Source organism: Cuculus canorus, chromosome 3, assembly GCF_017976375.1.
Source record: "Cuculus canorus isolate bCucCan1 chromosome 3, bCucCan1.pri, whole genome shotgun sequence".
Lineage (NCBI taxonomy): Eukaryota > Metazoa > Chordata > Aves > Cuculiformes > Cuculidae > Cuculus > Cuculus canorus.
In genome coordinates this window covers 52,060,300-52,075,237 of record NC_071403.1, presented here as the reverse complement: position 1 = coordinate 52,075,237, position 14,938 = coordinate 52,060,300, and the positions used below count along the sequence as shown (strand labels likewise).

The following is a 14,938-nucleotide window of genomic DNA, read 5'->3' as shown; positions in this document are numbered from 1 at the left end:
GCATGGTCCTATATTGTCTGCCCACTTCCCGTCCCATGATCTCCTTCCGGGTGCATTAATCACGGGTCCTCAGCCTGCTGTGGACCCCACACAGATGTTCATCATACCCAACCAGACCCTGGGAAAAAGCTAATTTCCTTTAGTTTGGGACACTGGCTTTACATCCCTTATCAATATGAATTCTGACTGCTGCTCCCAGGACATTAATTAATTCAAGTTCATCTAAGGGACTTAGGTTTCATATGCTTGTTGAACCTAGTCATGCTTCCATGAAACTATGAGAGAACTATAAAATTGTGTTGGTATCCTGCCAGCTTTTTGCAGTGAGGAAAAAGATAGAATAATCCTAAACTGATTTTCAAAACCAGTATCAGTCAGAGAAAGATATGCGAATATGCCACAGGGCAGTCAGGAGTAACGACAGGGAAAGGGAAGCTCCTCAAGACTTTGGCAAAAATTAAATGAAGGACGGTGTGTGAAACAGGCTGGTAGCCTCCTGTGTGGTATTCGCTGGGTAACAGAAGGCAGTGGTTGCTCACACCAGTTCTGATGTGGTTCAGGGATAACCCTTCATCACCAAGGGAAATCATTCCTTCTGTGAGATGGGTTCTGCTTCCAAGTCAAAATAAAGTATTTCATGAGTTTAAGCATGTAAACAACTCAACCAAAGATGTCTTCAGAGCAGAGTATTTCCACACAGTGATTAACCTGGTTTTAATGTGATCATGTTTTCAGATGGCAAGCCAATTCTAGATGTTGTGCTGAAAGGCTCAGTAAGGCACTCAGGTTTGCAGGGGGGTGGGAGGTCATGTTCTGTTAGAAGTATAGTGCTGAGTATTTTTTTATTCAGATGTGTTCTTACTTGAATTTCTGAAGTAAATGCATATTTAAACTTGGGATTTTTTTTCTCCCTCTTTTTCCCCTCCATTGATTTCCAACAGGGAGCCTGGTGAATGGGCCCTTGAAAGAGCAAAGCTGAATGTTAATGAAAATTTTCTTCTTGTGGGCATTCTGGAGGAGTTGGAGGATGTGCTGCTTTTATTAGAAAGATTCTTACCTCATTATTTCAAGGATGTGCTTAGCATCTACAAAAACCCAGGTAACTTTTTCCATTAAAATCTATTCTTATAGAAACCTTGGCAAAATCTGCATGGCTGCTGAAAGGTACGTGTTTATGTCTTGTTTACTCAATTAAGGGAGCAGATTTGATTGATGGGGAAGGGTACATGTTCTCCTTTTATTCTTAATGTTACTGTGTGATTTTCATTCCTGGGCAAACAATTGGTGCTCCAGTGATCTTGCTGCATGCCAGAAGGCTTCTGATTTACCACTGGAGTAGCTTTTTCTTCTTTTCATTCTGTCAAACTCAGCTCTCAAATAATACTGTCAAAATATTCTCAAAATGATGTCAGCAATATCTGCCTAAGTAAAACATAAAAGAAACAGTATGGGGAGTTGGACGCTTTGGAGATTCTCCAGTACCACAATACTTATTTTCCCTCAAACTTGACTAAGACTTGAAATGAAATATACCTTCAGTTAAACTGAGTTTAGGTAAACTACAAATAAGAACACCTATATAGAGCATTTTAAGTACAAAGCACGCTGAGAAGTACAAAGCATGCTGAGACAAAAGACGTAGGAGAGTTGAGTAGAGAAATTAAAACAGAGAGCACTTAACCTACCCCTTAATTTGTACCCCACAGTCAGTCTGAAAGGGTTCTCCCTGCTCTGCGTCAGTCCATCCCTCCCAAAGCTTATTTATTGCTAACTTCTTTAGAAGACAGTCTTGTGTCCTGTGCCTAACCCAAGAAATATGATGCTTCTGTGCGGCTGTGCGTGTCATTCTGGCAGAACTGATTTCCTGCTTACATTTGGCTGGGTCATCAACATCATAGAACCAGGGAGAGGTAAAACTTCCCTTCTTGCTTGGTGACTTGGTTGCATTCATGTCAGAGTGAAATGCCTACAGCCACTGAAATGTGTGTTTTGTACCAAGTTGTATATTAAAAACACATGGATCAAAGTTTGAATTTTATTTGTTAACACAGGTGGCTGATGGCTTTTGACTGAGAACAGCTATCATGGTAATCAGTCACTTTGAAGGAATTTGGGGTTTCTGTCCACAACCAGGAATTACGGGTGACCATCCACCAATTCCTGTTTCCTGGATGCATATTTGAAAATTTTGTGTTTAGGAATGATACAGATAATGCAGGCATTCCTCCTCTGAATGTGATTTTAGAGGGTCACTATCTGTTTGCAATAGGGCAGTTAATGCAGCTATTTAGAAGGTGTGACCGTTACTTTGTTGTGGTGCTGTATCCAGCCGTAGAGCTGTTTTGCTGACTAATAGTCTTAACGTATGGTATCGACATGAGAGCAGTGCCTGGGTTTGGATCAATTATAACTCTTTTCTTTGTAAATTAAAAAAAAATAAAAAGGCCTATGTTTATACTATGTGTAAGTCTTTATAAAGGTTTGCACAACTCAGGCTCCAAGGTTTCCCCATGAAGACGTTAGACGAGAGGGAGGTGGGGGATAGATAGAAGGATGATCTCTCTGCAATGAGCAGACCTCTCTCTGGAAATCTTTAGGACTCCCTCAGCTGTTCTGTGTACCACAGATTTTTCTCTTACAGTGGGGGAAGGTAACAAACAGCACATAGGATCTTGATTTTCATCAGGGTGCCCTAGAAATTGTCAATCGTGAAATAAGCAATCTCCTAGAATCATTAGGTGCTGGATAATCTTTCTCTTCTCTGTGTATATTCCAGTATCTGGATGAGATTTCATTCCCTATTTCAGAACAGCAATTTCCTCTGGGATTTCATATGTAAGATTGGTCTTGTGTCATGTCTGAAGATTCATCTCTTTCCTTCAGTATGGATTAAACTTTTGGTTTATTTTCCCCCCCATTCATTTACTGACAAGGAAGAATAGAAAGGAAACAGATACCTTGTGTTAACTCTCTCCGCCTGTTTTCATACATGCATGCATTTAGGAATTTTTTTCCTAATCAAAACTATTTTCAGGTTATTTCTGAGCTGGTGCTAATGCTTACAAAAAAACAGAGTCAGCCAGAAAGAAGATAAAAAAAAATACAATGCTATGTAAAAAATGCTACATTATTCTCCTCAGGGCACCTTAGACCTGATCTGCAACACCCTCTGCTGTTGCATCATGAAGTGCTGGGAAGAAAAGATATCACTCTGCCCAGCTGTGTGGTGATGTGGTAACCCCACAAAGCAGCAGATACTTTTGGGTCAAAAGTTACCTTTTGTTGCAACTAATGCCTGCAGATTAAGTCTTGTATATTTACAGTTTTCTCTACTGACCTGCTGCTCCACCTGAGATACTCTTATGGCAGTCTTTCCTCTTTTCATATAAAGAAAGTACACCTTTTCCATAACTTATCTCTTGTCAGTTGGATATGTTGAGAAGAGAAAAACACAATGAAGGACTGTCTACAGAAAACTGATTGACCTCCAGGTTGGTGAAATCCGCACCAGAGTCCACTGCAATAAGCAGTTCTGGATTAGGCACAATTCGAAAACAGGATTTATAGAGCTGCTTTGAAGCAGAAAGAAACTGGAGGAAGGCAATTTCCACCCAGTGTTGCTTTAGCGGATTACACAGATTAGAAAGCAGAGCAGGAAGCTGATGATTGCTGTCCTACCAACATCATAAACTAAACTGAATTAAAAGCACCTAGCTCTTGCTGTAGGAAGCAAACTGCTGGATGTTATCAAACCTGTAAAATCACATGTGCATTTAAGATACGTTTGCAGGAGTTCTGGGCTAAACCCCGCTTCTCAAAGCTGGGACCCTCTTCCCTCGTTACAGGTGCCAGATCACTAGAGCTCCCATCCGAGCAAAATTGTTATTTATTAGGAGCCTTCAATATGCCTTCAGTATGGGTTGATGCTAATAGACATCAGGAAATCTGGAAACTTTTTCTCCTCTTTCTTTGTTAGGGTTAGGGTTAGGAATATGTAAGCCACTTTAAAGCTTCTTTGTTTCTTCTGTGTCTTAAGTAAAATTTCTTGTTTGGGACAGTATGTAACAACATTTTTTAAGGAACTCTTGCTCAGTCTCCCACCCCTAGCTAGAAAGCAAAGCCTGTAGCATTTCTACCTTCAAAAATACGTTATTGCTATTATTCTGAAGCAGATCAGTAAAACTGTGTCTCTACTGATCAGATAGGTAGGATATTGACATCAGAAAGACAGAAATGTGAGTTAAGATGTCTATGTATGTATGTATGTAATGGTGCAGAATACTGTTTCATGTAATGTGACTTGAGTGATTTTGTCAGTGATGCTAATGATTTGTTTTACATAAGTTGGCAGAAGGAAACTGTAAAGAAAGGTAAAGTATAAAAAGAATTAAAAGAGTGAACTGTAGTTGACTTGTTCAGACATAGTAACTAACAGCTGGTTATTGAGATTTCTAATATATTTTGCTTGCCAGCCTCTGTGTATTTGTTCTGTGCAGTTTTTTTTCTTTTCTTTTCTTTTCTTTTCTTTTCTTTTCTTTTCTTTTCTTTTCTTTTCTTTTCTTTTCTTTTCTTTTCTTTTCTTTTCTTTTCTTTTCTTTTCTTTTCTTTTTGATGGAGTCACGTTTTTAAGTGCACGCCAATTTTCCTCAAATTTTGTGAGCTTAAAAAGTTGGCAGTTCTTCATGACAGGAACTTTGAGTCATTTTTCATTGCCTTAATATAAATGTTGCCTTCGGTTAATCAATATGGGACATATTTTGACTCATTTGTTTTGTAACAATGTGCAACAGAATGTGAAAGCTCTTAGTGGTGCTGAAGTTTTCTTTGGAACCAATCTGGTTTTATCTTGTAGAACACTTTAGACCTACAGGCTTCCTGTTTTTCTCTTTTTCCACTCTCAACTTGAAATTAAGTATTTTCTTAATGTTGATACTAAGTCAAGAATTGCGAAAGGACTTTCCCCCAGCATTGGAGCAGGTAGGGTCCAATTACACAGCCCTGGATTATATTTACTTCAAAATTTGAAAGTATTGCTTAACTCCCTGAAAGGCCTGAAATAGAGCATTACTTTTCATGTAAAACCTCTCCTTACTCTTAGGAGCACAACTGAAAGAAAAACAATTGATCGGTCCTGTTCATTTTTGCTGGCGATAGCTCACTTCCATCGCCTGGCTGGTAGCCAGAATGTGGAGAATACTTACATTTGCTTCTGAAATGGGTACATCTGGCTTTCATACCTTTGGTGTTTTTAAGAGACGGAAAATACACACTACATGCAGCAAAGCACAGAATTTTCTTCTGCCTTGTCAGCTTCTCTGGTGTGGGGTATAAGTTAACAACATCTAATGCAAAAGAATAGGCAATATTTTTTTTTTTTAATCACCACAGAAATAGCACATATCCTTTCACCTTTCTGCAGCAGTTCATAAATTTGATTTGGTACAAGAAGCCCTATAAAAACACTTCTTCCCAATACCAGAAAAAAAAACTGTTTCTTGAAAGTTGCATTTTGTGTGGAGAATGTGTAGATATTACTCTAAAGCGAGAAGACTGACTTAAGCTTCTCAAGCAGTGAATTAATTATTGAGTGCAATGAAATTACTCATACTGTCAGCTGGAAGGAAATATATTGTTCAGGTAAGCTATAAAAGGTGTATTTTAAAAATGCAACAAAAATGTGATTCTCCTTAAAAGTCATGTTTACAGGGAATGCTTTAAACTGTAGTAGTAATATTATCCAGGGTAATGTAAACCATCTATTCTGTTCATGAGTGCTGGTGACACAGTACTAAGAAGGGAGAGGCTGCCTTTTGTCTTTATTTCAAGGCTGAAGGACCATGAGGCATATGATGGAGACTTTTTTGATGGAGTTAGGAAAAGGGTGGGATCAACCCCAGAAGCCTTTGCACAATGCTGAAGATTGCTCCAGTGCCCGGGCAGCACTGAAGGGGGGATATGCCTTCAGATGGTTCCTGTGCTGGTTCTCACTCCTTATCAAGCTAAAACTCTTTGCAAGTGGAGAAAACCGAGAGAGACTTTTCTTTCTTTCCTTTTCTTCTCTTCCATGCTACCACTTTATTAGCAGTGCCCCCCATAGTCTGACTGATACTTATAGTATTCTTGTGGCAGCTTTTCTCCCAACCCTGTTCTTGGGCTGCTCTGGCATGATGTGGATGTTATGGATTTGGAAATGTTCAGGAACTGAGGACCATTGCTGGCAAAGTTGCTGTGATATGAAGTTGCTGTGAAACAAAGGAAGGGCGGGAAGATTCCACTGTTCTTTTTTCCTCTCTGAGAAGCTGGATTTCTTTGCAGGCACAAAACTCTGGGTAAGAAATGTTGAAAGAAATCTGATGGAATGATGGAAGGGAGCAGTGCTTTTCATGTAGTGTCCTTAAATAGTGACTGTCCTATATTCTGACTTTGTTTAGCACAAAATAAAAGGAAAGAAAATATTGGGACAAGTGATCTGCAGCTTCTGCTAGTCTGCTTGCTTCTCGTGACCTGTACTCCCTGGAGAGGATTGTGGCTGGTATGTGCAAAGAGAATGTATTGTCTAATCTCTTGTGCACAAATACACAACCTTTCCCTCTTCTACAGACATCTGTAGTCTTGATAAAGAATAAAACTAGCATGGATTAGATTCAATTTAAATGCTGAGATTTTTTTTTTATATCCCTTCTTTGCATCTGCTACTTTCTTAAAAATAGAATTTGTGAAAACTTTGAACACACTCAGATGTTCAGAAACTTTGGAGACTCCAAACATGCTATATTCTCTTTTGCCTCACCCTCTAAACCAGCTTTGTGCTTTCCCTAAACAATACTCTCAAGAGGAATCACTCTGTCTGAAAGTTTTCTACAGAAGAAGAAAATTCTAAATTTCATGTGAAGGCAAAACATAAGGTTGGACTTGGGAAGTAATTAACACTTCCATGGCATGTACCCATCCATTATGTGAAGCAAACTGTACATGTGACTTAAAATGTTTTGTCCAGAAGGTGGTGTAATCTGCCTGCTTTTTCTGGACTTTCTGAGGACTTGAACATCTTGCACATGTGAATTTACATTCTGCCTGGGTGGTGTTTTCTTCTTTATCACCCAACATCCTGTTCTGAAAATAGAAAATAGAAAATAGAAAAATAGGAAACATGAACAAACCATTTCTTTCTTCTCCCTCTGAAGTCTGAACATTCAGAATTATATAGAAGAATGCTTTAAAACAATGTCAGTGCTAAAACAGGCAGTTTAAGCTCCTGGAAGAGTTTTCAATTGTATTTTTGTTTCTTGTAAAACAAATTCCCAGTTTTCTGTGTGCAAGAAAGTCAGGGGCAGAGGAAGAGTCACTGTGCATATCCCCAAGGATGTTTGTTCCCAATTAGGTCGATGGCATCTAGGATGTTCTACACAACCAATCTGCTCCTTGCTTTGTTTTATAAAGCTGAAAGTAGTCTCAAAAGCTGTGGATAGGTTATTCAGCTCTTCAGCCACAAAAATACAAGGTTTGGAGAGCAGGCACAAAACTGGCCTGCCTCATATGGGATACCTTGAAGGTAATGGATGCAGCAATCAGTGATAAGCACAATCCATGGAAATTTCTTTTTCTATTTCCATAAAAGGAAAATATGTTGTTTTCTGGTTTGCAGAGGTTTCAAATCCCATTGTGAATAAACTTAAGAATGGGATCTCTTGGAAGGATTTGAGCACTTCTGATCTTTCTCATGACTCTGCTTTTCAAAAGATCTGCTAGGTCTTTGGAAGATTTGTCTCAAGCTGAACTTCTCTGTGGCAAGTTCTGCAGGAAAGATTGGCAGCTCATAACAGCTGCAGTTCTTGTTCTGCTGAGGAAGGTGAAGCCACTCCAGACTATGTGTGTCTTGCATGAGAGACATAGCTGTGGCACCAAGAGGTTTATCCAAGATAGTATCATTGTCATTGCTAAAAGATGAGAAGCAGTAAAGGTGTGGCAGGAGAGTTTGATGTGGCTTTCCAACCCCACATGGAGCTTATTGTCCACCTTCTGGATCTCACCACTGAATATGGTGAAGAAGGATATACTTTCTCTGCTTGCCAGTAGCAATGCAGATTTTTAAATTTTTATTTTAGGCTTGGATTTTCATGGGACTTCAGTTTGTAAAGGTTCTGCTCAGAATGAGTTTTGGTAGAAGGTGAAGTCCATGTTCCCTTAAATCATCCTTTGAAAAACCTAGATCAAATGTTTCGCTTCTACAAATGTTTCTCAACACATGAGCTCATAGACTGGCTCTGACAATATGGCGTGTATTGTAGACACAGGCTAAGTATTTTTTCATAGAATAATCAAATTTTTCCTTTTGTTCTGCCATAGTGTGTTTTATATACAGAGCTTGTGCTGTGTAGTCTGCTAATTTTTTTCTGTTCCTCTCCACTACTTCTTCTTTTTGTATGCTCTTGTCTGGACTTCTCTGTCGTAAGTAGAGTTTCCCCTCTCTAAACTTCTGTTCAATGCATTTATACTCATAGAGTTATGAAGGCTGAAAGCACCTATGGCATCACCTTCATATTTTAGTGCAGCTCCAGAAGACTTCAGCCTCCAGATTTCGCATTACATCATGCATCTTCATGATGCTTGCATTGTTTCTATCTCCTTTCATCAGATCTATTGATGGGCTGTCTGTTTATGGACTAAACCCACACGGATGTAATTTCATACTTTGTTACATTAAAAACAAAACTTATTTGTGGTCCTTATCTCAAGGGGGCAGTCAGCCAAACCATTGCATCCCATGTATCAAGAATTCATCTGTAGGTGTTTTTGTGTCAGGAGATCATTTTGAAGGGTTCGTGCTGTATCTTTCAAGCAACCATCTTGTTTATGTGATGAACTTATCATAGTATCGTAGTATAGTTAGGACTGGAAGGGATGGGACTGGAATGACTTGGGGTTTCACATAAACATTGCAATTTAAAATCAACTTTTTACAGTGATACAAATGAGCTGCTGTAATAACTAAAAAAAAAAAGCGAACATAAAAGAGCATAAATTCTGATGAGTTCGATGTGAAATTATAGAAAAGCACTTTCTGGCATGCAGCTTGCTAAAGGCATTAAAACTAATAACGTAACATTTTTTCCAACCACATCAGTAGTAGGTGGCCCACCAGAGACCTGGGATAAAGAAGGCAGTGGGTGGCTAGGAGAGATGGCAGGGAGGTACTCCGAGGGAAGAGACATCCCCAGAGTACATCTGTAAATAGACCAGTTACTCCCAGAAGAAACAGTGCAGTGTGCTCTAACTCATTATAAGATCTCTTTTATTACTATTAGAAAAGAAAGGAGAGAATTGGTAGAATAAATTTCAGCAAACTGCAAGGGTTGACCCTTAATTACAAAGTTGTAAGAATTAAAATGAAGTAAATGTATTCACAGTGTAGCTCATGTACTTCACAGGAGTCCCTTTGGTATCTCTCCCAGCCATCACTCCTGAGGGAATAATCTGCTCACTTGTGCATAGCTTCAAACCGTTTCTGTGCTCCTTCCTCAAAGCCCCTTTGCTTGACCTGCCCTGGAGGCAGTTTGTGTTGTTGGAGAGCTGACCCTTTACTATTACAAGAGTGAGTCTTTCTTAGAGTTTATACTCCCTGCTTCCTTTCTGAAAACTCCCTTTTGAAAACTTGCTCGCCAAGAAGCTGTAGCAAGAGAAGAGGGTTTTACTAAATATGGCTAGAAAGACTCCTTTTTAGTTCTTTTTCTTCTTGGAGTGGAATCACTAATGTACAAATGTAGTACAAAAGAATGTCCTTCCTTCCACTGCTGTCTAGGCTCATCTTCCCTGTCTCCTCCCTTTCTTCCAAATTGCGTTCCCATTCTTTAATTAGTATCTTCTTTACAGTTGGACTGCCTTTTTAATCTCTAACATTTGCACATAGTTAATGCACTTTATATGTCTCATCTTTCGAGTTGAACTGTTTGGACTCAATTTGAATGACTGTTCAGTTACTTGGAAATGCCGTCTATACAGGTAACAGACTTGGTGTTGGGGTATGGCATTTTTTTCTTCTTGGCTATCTTTACTCCTTGGCAGTATCAGGAGTGCTGCTGTCAGAGCTAGTATTCACCAAGGATATCTTTGAAACTGAGACTGCCAACTCTGCAGTGTCCTGTCATTCAGTCAGCAGCTGTTTTGGAAGAATAGAAGGTAGTTAACGTGACTGCAAGATTTTAAAGGGCTGCAGTGTTCACCTGTACAGCAACAGATGAAAGAATCTAATTTATGTACTGGTAGGAACTGTAATAAAGGATGAGATTAATAGACAGTTGGGAAAAGTCAATATGGTGTTTGTGAAGCCTCACAAATCAACTAATTCCTTGAAGGAGTCGGCAAGTACAGGGATATGAGATGGTAGAGGTGTGATTTTCAGCAGAATCTCTGTCTGAAAGCACTTAAAGAAAATAAACTGTCAAGATATGAGACAGAATGTTCTCCTGTAGGATAAAGGTTTAAGAAATAGGCACTCATTGTTTGGTAGTCTCTCCTTACTTTAAACAAGCAGGGGAGTCCCACAGGGATTGTGCTACAGCCAGGGATAAATGTTCTCTTAAAAAGATGAGACTGAGGTCAGAGAGGTCACTGCTAATATGAAATTACTAGGGAGCAACAAGAACAACACTGCAGTGTTTTGCTAATTCTGACAAAACAACACAGTAACATTCAGTTTATGAGCACTTGAGAAGGTCTGTCGTTGGTGTTCAGGACTGCATTCTGCTCTGGGTCCTGGTCTCTGTCCAGGTTGGTGGGAAAGTGCACAGAATATCAGGCAATTGGGTATTTTTTTCTGGACAGGGAAGCAGGCCCCTACAAAAGAAATTTTGAGGCAAAGCTAGATCAAGCCATGGCTCAGTTTTTCCAGATGGTGGAAAATGATGATGTAGGACAGAAAGTCTAAATCCTGGCTAAATCTCAAGCAGTTGAAGGAAAGAGTCACATTTGAGGTGATGTCCTAGCTCCAAAGCAGAGAGTTTGCACAGCTGTAGTTCTGATCTTTGTTTAATTGTAGGTGATTCAGCAGCATCAGTACATACCTGCTTTTGCTCCAACTTATCAATTTTCTTTCATGTTGTGTTCTGGGTAGGCAAAAATTGACGAGGATGACAGGGAAGCCAAACAAAGGTAATTTTCTGTAGAAACACCAGGCCTCATTTGCTAGCTAGGCTTACCAGAAGAAGAAAGAAACTGTTGAGTTGGTCTCTGGTTTTCTAGCAGCAAGCAGCAGCTGCTTTGGTAGCAGTAGCAGCAGCTCATATAACAAATGTTTCATGATGAATGCAAACAAAAGCCAGCTCTGAAATTCCAGCTCCACTATGTACGCATAAAATATAAAACCAGTTCAAAATAACATAACTACTCAACTTAAGGGATTTGCTCCCCCCCCAAATAAATTCCATATGACCATTAGTGTTCAGTCTGCTCCGTTCTCTAGGGCTCGCCCAGAAAACATTTTTATTGTACAGGCTGAAGGCAAAAAGTGAGCATAAAAACAGACCAAGAAAAAAATATTTTTAAAAGAAGTGCACGTGTAAAGAGGTGTGTGGTTTGGGGAAAGGTTTTGAGAATACCAACCATGCTTACTGGATTGAAATTATTGCTGATGTTTGTGAGTTCGCTGAATTCACTCGCTTCCAAAATAGGTCTTGGAGGAATTCTTCATGCATCTCCGTGCAGTTCGGTTTCTGAAGATGACTTGTGGTTTTAAAGGCATCTACATGTTAGGAGAGTGTTATGCCCTCTAGAATGAACATGTTTCCAGATAGCTAGTGCGAAGATTTCTGAGGAATGCAAGTTGCTGATGAGAGCCTACTCAGGAGAAATGAGGGTATTGGAGAGAAAGAAAAATACAATAATTGGAAACTCAGGAGAAATGGAAGAACTATCCAAAGGACAGAGCCCTAAATTGTCATGTTCCTCCAGTTGCTCAACTTAAAACAAGTAAACCCCAGTAAACCCCCATCCTTCCCTGCTTTGCTGCTTGCTGAACCAAATGACCATGAAACTGCTCCTACTCTGTTCTCAGGCCCTGAAATACTTTCTTTTCACAATCATTTTGTTTTCACCACAGCTTTGTTTGATTCCTCTGGTCTGATTTCCCTGTAACTGTGGAATTAATCATCTCTGTGCATCCACTATAGGAAGATACCTTATTTCTTGTGTTCTGCCAGATCAGTCATAAAACACTATATCCTGTTCCTGTGCCTTTTATAGTATGATTCCGTCTAATACTTTTTTGTGTAGTGAAAAATCTTAGACAGGGTAATTTTAGTAGTCTTTCTTCTGTATGGATTTGATAGGTAGACTATTCAGTGGATAAGGAATTAGTGGGATGGTTGCATCCAGAGAGTAGTGCATTAAGACCAATGCTGTTCGATATTTTCATTGATATCGATGGCAAAATTGAGTGCATCCTCAGCAAGTTTGCAGATGACTCCAAGCTGAGCGATGCAGTTGTCACACCAGAATGATGGGATGTCACCCAGAGGGACCTGGACAAGCTGGAGAGGTGGGCCTCTGTGAGAGGCGTCATGAGGTTCAACAAGGCCAGGTGCAAGGTCCTTCACTCGAGTTGGGGCAGTCTGCAGTTTCAATACAGGATGGGAGACGATGTGATTGAGAGTGGCCCTGCAGAGAAGGACTTGGGGGTGCTGATTGATGAGAAGCTCGACATGAACCGGCAATGTGTGCTTGCATCCCGGAAGTCCAACCATGTCCTGGGCTGCATCAAAAGAAGCATAGACAGCAGGTCGAGGGAGGTGATTCTACCCCTCCGTTCCTCTCTCATGAGACCTCATGTGGAGTACTGTGTCCAGTTCTGGAATCCCCAACATAAGAAGGATATGGAACTGTTGGAGTGGGTCCAGAGGAGGGCTACGAAGATGATCAGAGGGCTGAAGCACATCTGCTTTGATGACAGGCTGAGAGAGTTGAGCTTGTTCAGCCTGGAGAATAGAAGGCTCCAGGGAGACTTTACAGTGGCCTTCCGGTACCTGAAGGGGGCTGGAGAGGGACTTTTTACAAAGGTGTGTAATGACAGGATGAGGGAGAATGGCTGTAAATTGGAAAGGGGAAGATTTAGATTAGATATTAGTAAGAAATTCTTCACAATGAGGGTAGGGAGACACTGGCACAGGTTGCCCAGGGAAGTTGTGGCTACTCCATCCCTGGAGGTGTTCAAGGCCAGGTTGGATAGGGCCTTGAGCAGCTTGGTCTCGTGGGACATGTCCCTGCCCTTGGCAGGGGGGGTTGGAACTAGGTGACCTTTAAGGTCTGTTCTAACCCAAACCATTCTATGATTCTGTGAAGATGTGTTACTGTGTGGTGGATGGATTGGTGTTCTTAGGGTACACGCATAGGTGTAAGGCTTGTAATGGTATCTGTATGCTGATCTCGTACTTTGCTCCTCTTGCTGCTTGACTGCTCTGATTAATTTCCAAGCAATTAGTTACATTACTTGATTTCTTGCTTTTTGTGAATGGAAGGTGAAAAAGAAAAATGAATAAAGATTACTGTTGGACCAAAGGAAAAAAGAAGAAAAAAAGTGAGTTGTCTTCTTGTTGCTTGTTTCTAGCTAGAAAGAAGTGCAACACGAGTTTCTGGGAAAGCCAAGTGGCTGGTTTTGTTGCGCCTGTGTTGAAGCAGGACGTGGTGCACATTGATCTTGCTGCAGCAGAGTATTTGGCATATGCCTGCCTGGCAAGGAGCATGTGTATGCACAGTCTGAGCAGAGCCCCCAGTGCTCTGCAGAGCTGCACTCTTGGGGCTTTTGGGAAGTTAGCAATTTTGGAAGTTTACTGCTTGGGCAAGAACACGTACTTTTTCTGTTACATAAAATGGGAGTATGGAATTAATGTGTGGCTGATATATAATATACATCTCCTAAAAGCTGGTGGAAATTGGACATGACAGGAATGACAGCATAGCCAAAGCAAATTTATTTAAAATGTTGAATGAAAATATTCACAGAAAACTCTGTTTTAACCTAAATACCACTAAATATTTTCCTGGGCATTGAGGTCTTATTTTTATTTTTAAAGTTTTCTTCTGCTCTCCACTGTCCCTGTGAGCACTCTGCCAATTTCACAGTAGCTGTGACTGGTCTTTGAAGGGTCTTCAGGCAGCTGACAAATCTGCTTTACTTTACTGGTTATTGACATTACTTAATGTCAGGTGCTTAAATTGTGTACCAGGGAATCTGAACTCTCTACATGATCCGTGAAGAGAATTAAATGGTTGTTTATCTCTCTGGGGGTTTCTTTGATGCCCTGAGTGGCTGCCTGGAGTTCAGCAGCAGGAATATTTCTCTGTTGTGCTGGATACTGGTATACAGTTGGGGAGAGACAGATGTTGTCAAGGAGTTGGCATGCAATGGTGTTTGTAGAAGCAAGGATGCAGTATGCATACAAACCCAAAGTTTATATCATGCCTTCTTAGTGCTCTTCTTATGTATCCGATAGATAGACATTTAAGCTAAGCTTTTGGTGTCATTGTTTCAGGGGGTTGTAGGGTTTGGGAGTTCTTTAGCACCTTTGGTAAAATCTTTTCCTGTAACGTTTCCAGGAGCAAAGTCTACGGCCTAGTTCCCTACAGGACAAAGAAACATAGCAGAAGCTCAGGACATCCTTGCCAAGAGCAATGGACATGGATAATCTATTCTAGTAAATTCCTGAGAACCCCCTGCATGGTGACCAAAGGAACTGCTGAAAGAGTGCTTAGAGTGAATGAGCTATAGAACACGGGAAACCTGGGGAAGGAGTTTGGATAGTAAAACTGTGAAGGGATCTTCAAGAGGATGATGCATTGTAGGACCAGCTGGGGTAGGGAACAATGGTCAAATTAAACTGCTCGGGTATTTGGCAGCATAATATTCTCCATATTCTCTCCAACATTTTTTGGATACAACACGTGTGAG

At 40.4% G+C, this 14,938-nt stretch overlaps 1 protein-coding gene across 1 annotated transcript in view; it reads left to right on the top strand.

The window, feature by feature from the left end:
• Positions 1-14,938, top strand: part of UST (uronyl 2-sulfotransferase) — a 159,799-nt gene that overhangs the window by 129,995 nt on the left and 14,866 nt on the right. The window contains exon 7 of the mRNA XM_054063135.1: positions 942-1,099. Within this exon, the coding sequence (XP_053919110.1) occupies positions 942-1,099 (158 nt within the window). The remainder of the gene's footprint in view (positions 1-941; positions 1,100-14,938) is intronic.